Raw genomic sequence first — 6010 nt, 5'->3', positions numbered from 1 at the left:
AGGTCAAGGGGAGCCTGCCTGCCAGCCTTTCAGCGGGACAAGCGGGGTGCTCCTCGAGGGTCCTCGTCCCTGCACCAGGACCCCTCAGAGACCTGAGCAGGCAGCCTCCGTCTCCAGTTTCTCAAGCCCTCTGCTCTGCAGCATCTCCTCGATCGTGCCCACGGGACCGGCTGCCACCAGGGCTCTGCCTGCTTTGCTCCAGCCCCGCTCATGGCCGCTGCCGAGCGTGGTCACCCCCCAGCGAAGGAGGCGATGGTGGGCATTGACACCAAGTCCAAGTCCCTACAGCCTCACTGGTATGAGCGCTACGTCCAGCCCTGCGTGGCCGAGCTGCTGGGCAGCGCGCTCTTCATCTTCATCGGCTGCCTCTCCGTGGTCGAGGATGCGGAGGGCACGGGGAGGCTGCAGCCCGCCCTGGCGCACGGGCTGGCCCTGGGGCTCACCATCGCCATCCTGGGAGACATCAGGTAATGGGGGGGCCAGCATCTGGGGCTGCGGGTGCTCCCCCCACCGCCCCCTCTGCACCCCCTCACTGGGGTCGGCACGGTCCCTGCCCGGTGCTGGCACGGTTTCTGCGTGTGGACAGGAGGAGATGCTCGTGCCTCCCCACACGCTGCCTTTAGGATCTTTCCTGTTCTTGTAAATATTGGTGACCGCAGCAATGCTGCGCTGCCATCGAGCCTCTCGGTTAACGGCATGGCTGCTTAGGTGGTGGTTGTCTACAACACCTTGGGTTTGGGGGAGTTCACCTGGCTTTTGATTGCGACATTTTATTTTTAGTCCCTTTTAATAAAAATGGTCGAAGCTGAAACAGAAGCATTCCTTTGGAAAGCTGAGACGTTTCCTTTTGAAAGGATGTCAGAACGAGACGTTTTGACCTGAGTATGCTACTCCCCTGTGTATTTTCAGGTGAAAATTTTGGATTACATTTACAAATGGTTTCAATTCCTCAAAAGCAACATTTAGACAGACCTGCTTGTTGAAAATGGTGTCATTTGATGCTAAGATATAGATTTATCCTGAAGGGAGAAGCTGAAACGGTCCCTGTGGAGTTTCATTGCCTTCTCTCCAGTTGGCTCCGCGCAGCCCAGGGATGGGGTAGCTCCAGGCTGTCCCTGACACACCGGGCTGGGACACAAGCCTCCCCCGGCCGGGGAGGGTGGCTCAGCCGGGCTCTCGTGTGAGCCCTGGAGTCCAGACTAAACTGACTGATAATTTATCAGCGCCTGATTAAGAGGGATAACGCCGTGGGATGAGACTTGTACAATCAGGACTCAGTGACCCGGGCTGCGTGGGCCGGCGGAGCCGAGCCGGATGCCTGCTGCACCCCGAGCCCTCGGCACAGTGAAGCCACGGGCCGGGGGAGCAGCACAGGGGGGGCTTTGTGATGAGAGGCTGCAGAAGCATTTCGGGGGTCCGGGGGTCCCCTGTTAGCTCTGAAGCCAGGAGGAGCTGGCTCAGGGTCCTGTGCAGGGAGATGTTTTAGCCTAAAGTCAGGTTTTAGAGATTTGTGTCCAGAGAGGCTGGAGAGGAGCCTGGCCGGGGATGAGTGTTCGCTGGCTGGGCTGCAGCCCACGCCACGGGTGGGTGGGTGGGTGGGTGCTGCGGACAGGGTTTATTTGCAGACAGGTCCTCCTTTAGCTCCCGGACTCCCACCCTTCCTGGGGGCATTTGCAGCCAGAGCCCCATCCAACCGAGACGTCTGCTAGCCTAAACAACACAACTTCTTGCTCTCATATGATGGGTCTTTAATTACAGCTGAAGAATAAGATGTAATTATAGTTCCTAGACACTCTGACTCATTGTCTTCACCAGCAATTATTATTAGGGCTGATTGGTTATGAAACTTGTTCATTAATGCGTGTCCCGTGGTAATCTGTTTTAATTAGAAGGTATCTGAGTTTGTCTTGCACGAGGTCTTCAAGATGAATGATTTAGGTCCTGTAACGAGGCGAGCGCCGGCTGCTGCCAGCCCTTTCCCGGGGCCATGGTGGGCAGTGCGCAGGGATGCAGGGAGACCTGTGTGCCTTTGCATTTGCATCGAGGAGATGGAGATAAACCCTGAAAATCCCAGCAGAGTCCAGCAGTGCTGGTGTGGCCGGGAGGTGGCCTCAGCCCTGCCCGACAGCGCTTGTCCCGTTCCCTGCCTCCCTGCAGAATGTGTGTCCTGCCAGGCCGGGTACCAGCTCTGTCAGCCCCTCTCCTTCCCCCGAGCAGCAGGGATGGCTGCCACCAGTATGTAAAGGGAAATGACTTTCCCCACCGAGTCTTTGCCCCTGGAGGAGCTGCTCCAGAGACCGCTGGTGGCCTGGCTGTGCTGCTGCCACAGGCAAAGCTCTTTCTGGGGAGTGGGGGGGGGGGGGGGGGGGGCAGCGGTGTAACCCCCCCTGTACCAGGGCCTTGGGCAGGGCTGCAGTGCACTCCGCAGCCTGCAGCACCCTGCAATGCCAGGAGAGACCTCTTCTCCCCCCACCTCCCCTGGCAGCGCTGTGGCAGCTCCTGGAAGCATGTGGGTGTCTCCAGAAACCCAGCCCCAAACCCTGTCCCTCAAACTGCACCACGGCAGCTCCTGCCCCTGCCAGCACTGTAGGAGGGGTTGGGTATCCAGTGTGAAGATGCTGCTGCTTCGAAGCAGTAACTGCAGAGAAAGGAAATGGCCGGATTCTGCTCTTCTGCAGTGCATAGCAACTTCTCACGGCAAGGACTGAAAAAGCATTTGTGGCTCCAGCCCATGGCGAGCACAGTGCTCGAGCCCCCAGGAGGGAACTCTGTGCTGGGGGTGAACCCCTCACTGATGCTCCTCTCTCCTTTGCAGTGGAGGCCACTTCAACCCCGCCGTGTCCTTGGCCGTGTGGCTGGTCGGTGAGCTGAACATCATGATGCTTATTCCTTACTGGGTCTCCCAGCTCTGCGGAGGGATGATAGGAGCCGGCCTGGCAAAGGTACAGACACCCAGGGAGTCTCTTTAACCAGGGCTAACACTGGGGTGCAGGGACCCCCTGCTCTGCCAGAGCTGGCCTGGCCAGCCCCAACCTGCTGCCCAGCCCCGGGGTCTCCAGCAGCAATGTGCGTGCTGGGGAGGGCGAGGAGGACTTGGTGCATCGGTTCTGCATGTAGTTAAGAGTGCTGATTTCTCACAGGGTGGTGTGGCTCACAGGTTTGCTGTGTGGGCGTGGGGCTTGTCTGGCACTCGGGGCCAGGGTGCCCAGTTCCTCCTCCCAGGTCTTTCACGGTCTGACTGCAGGATTCGGACAACTCGCCCCCCGCCGCAGGCTCGGGTCTGGCAGTGTCGCGCAGATGTGGGGGTGCCGCCTCTGCACAGCGCTCTGAGGCCCGGCTAATTAATTCTCAATGGCAGCTGTTCTCTGGAGGTTTGCTATGGCGCGCTAATTAGGCACAGAATGATGCACGGTACCTCTGCAGCTCCAGCCATTTTCACGCACGGTGTTTGCCTGCGGTTCTACTTACGGCACTGTGCTGTAAGCTTAATTTATGTTTGGTGCTGCCCATTCGCAGCGTCCAGGCAGCCCGAACCCAGCAGCACGCTGCCATTTGGCCGCCGCAAACCCCTCAGTGCCTGGGTGAGGCTCATCCCACCAGGAGAGCGGTGGCTGGCGGGAGAGAGAGCGGTGGCTGGCTCATTATCTCGGGAGATGCTGAGAGCCTTCGCTAATGACTTTATATTTGCCAGGCGCTTAGGGCTGGCTTTCAGGAGGAAAGTGATGAGATTAGCTCCTCTTTAACCTGATGCTACGCCCGCCCACGCTGTCCTGACAGTGAGCACATATGCCCGTTAAAGCCCACAATATGGAGCGTGGACGGCACAAACAGGGCTCCCCCCGCACAGGCCGTGGCGGCAAGCGAGCGGTATGTGAACGCCAGCGGAGGAGCCTTCAGCAGCATCACGGCTGACGAGCAGATCCCCTCCGTCCTCGTGGGTGAGATCGTCATGACCACCTTCCTGGTCCTTGCGGTCTGCATGGGCGCCGTCAATGGGAAGACCAAGACCCTGCTGGCACCTTTCTGCATCGGCCTCACGGTCACGGTCGACATCCTGGCAGGGTGAGCTTGCGAGTCCTCTCCCCCGTGCATGTTCCCACCGGCCAGCCAGTGCCATCCACTCCAGCAGCCGCTGTCACCGGGCAGGGTGCCTCGAGCAGGGGGTCAGGATGGGACCACGGTCTGCGGGGATGGAGCTGGTGCTCAGAGCTCCCTGAAGTGCTGGCTGAGCAGAGCCCAGGGGGGGCAGCTCAAAGCACTGGCTCCCCGCATCAGGGCTCCCCAGCTCCTTCCCTGGCCAGCGCTGCGGCTGCTGCATCCTGCACCAGGGAGGGGAGAGTGCCCGTGCCTGGGATGGGGTAGGATGGGATGGGGCGGGATGGGATGAGATGGGGTGGGGTGGGATATGCCCCCTCACAGCACAGCACAGAACCTGCCGGCCAGGGCAATTGAGGAGAGCCGAGCACACTGCAGAGGCTGGCGAATGAGCCCACTGGCCCCTCTGACATTTTTGGGGGGAGCTGCTGGGCGCAGCCCGGCCGGGTGCAGGAGAGGCCGGCGGCTCAAGCCCAGCGCGTGGCACTTCAGCCAGAGCGGCCTTTACAAGCACCTGTTATGGGCTGATAAAACCAAAAGGCTGCAGGGGCCATGTTTGTTGTAGGAAGCCCTGAGCAAACAGGAGAGGGTTTATCTGGAGTCATTCCTCGCCGTGTGTCCTTGTGGCTGCTGGAAACGCTGCCAAGCTCAGCCTCGGCGCAGGCAGGCATTTCAGGCGAGCAGCCTGGGTCTTGTGCCACTGCAATCAGATAACGAGTGCACGCAATTATGAATGTTAATGGGTTGTTTAGTTAAGGCAGTGCCCCCTCTAGCGGGATTCAGAGCTCTTATTTAAACACTGCACAAACCTCGTGTGCAAATATTTATCTGTTGCAGTTTTCTTTAACCTGTAAACGCTATTGTCTCTCCTGCCCCGCTCTGCTACCTACGCGTGGTGCAGAGCTTTCCCTGTTTAAAAGCCCGGCTCCCGGCAAGCCCCAAAATAGACACTCATGCTTCCACCCCGTGCCAGGTTTTCCCCGATAGCTTGCAAACGCTCGTGAGCAAAGACAGGTGCCTGCCGGTGAGCAGCCGCCGCGGGGCTGTCGGGGCCAGGCTGGTCCCTGTGCTGCAGCATAGCAGCCGCTCGGGTCTGGGCTTCCTTACGCTGTCAGGGCAAACTGTCCCCGGGCACCGAGCAGCTGTGCCTGGATGGGGGCCGGGGTGGTCCAAGCCTGCCGCCCACCCAGAGCAGGGCCAGACCCCCAGCAAGGAGCCCCGGGAGGGGTACGCTGCTGCCCCTCGCCCAGCACCCCCTCCCTGCCCCATGCATTGCCCTGTCCTGGCAGCGAGGAAGACGAGTGCCGGTCTCGCGTCCTGCAGGGCTGATGCAGCCAGTTTGTTCCTCTTTCAGAGGTGGCGTGTCCGGAGCCTGCATGAATCCTGCCAGAGCCTTCGGGCCAGCTCTGGTAGCAAACTACTGGGACTATCACTGGGTGTACTGGGTAGGGCCCATGGTCGCTGCCCTCCTTGTCAGCGTGCTGGTGAGGTACGTGATGCCCGCGGCGGTAAGGAGAGCGGAGACGCGCAGGCTGACCCCCCCCTTTCCCACCCTGCCACCTCCCAGGGGACTCTGCCCTGCATGCTGCCCGGGCTGCTTCCCTGCTCCCTGGGTCAAGGCTGCAAGCAGATGCTTTTCCAGAGAGATGTCCAAGGGTTGGAGACTCCTTTCCTTTCTCCTTCCCATGAGGACAGGGCAACAGCAAAGATCCAACCTGTCTCCAAATCCACGTATTTGCTCCATCCGTGTCTTCTTGTGGGGCAAATCCAGGCTTAGGCTGGTGCTGGGCTGTTGCTGTCGCTGGGTTTCTGTTGCACGTTTGCAATGGCAAAAACGCTAACCCTGAGTTTCTCTCTTTTACCTCCCCAAAGGCTCCTGATCGGTGACCGGACCACCCGCCTGCTCCTGAAGTGA

General features: G+C 59.9%; 1 protein-coding gene across 1 annotated transcript; it reads left to right on the top strand.

The window, feature by feature from the left end:
- Positions 1 to 210: 210 nt before the first annotated feature.
- On the top strand, positions 211 to 6010 carry AQP8 (aquaporin 8). The gene is made up of 5 exons (XM_076351270.1): positions 211 to 467; positions 2816 to 2942; positions 3848 to 4062; positions 5450 to 5584; positions 5968 to 6010. Exons 1-5 carry the CDS (start codon positions 211 to 213, stop codon positions 6008 to 6010), a joined length of 777 nt encoding a protein of 258 aa, XP_076207385.1.

Source organism: Aptenodytes patagonicus, chromosome 13 (genome assembly GCF_965638725.1).
Source record: "Aptenodytes patagonicus chromosome 13, bAptPat1.pri.cur, whole genome shotgun sequence".
Lineage (NCBI taxonomy): Eukaryota > Metazoa > Chordata > Aves > Sphenisciformes > Spheniscidae > Aptenodytes > Aptenodytes patagonicus.
The sequence above is the reverse complement of the archived record's forward strand: the minus strand, read 5'-3'. Positions and strand labels throughout refer to the sequence as shown.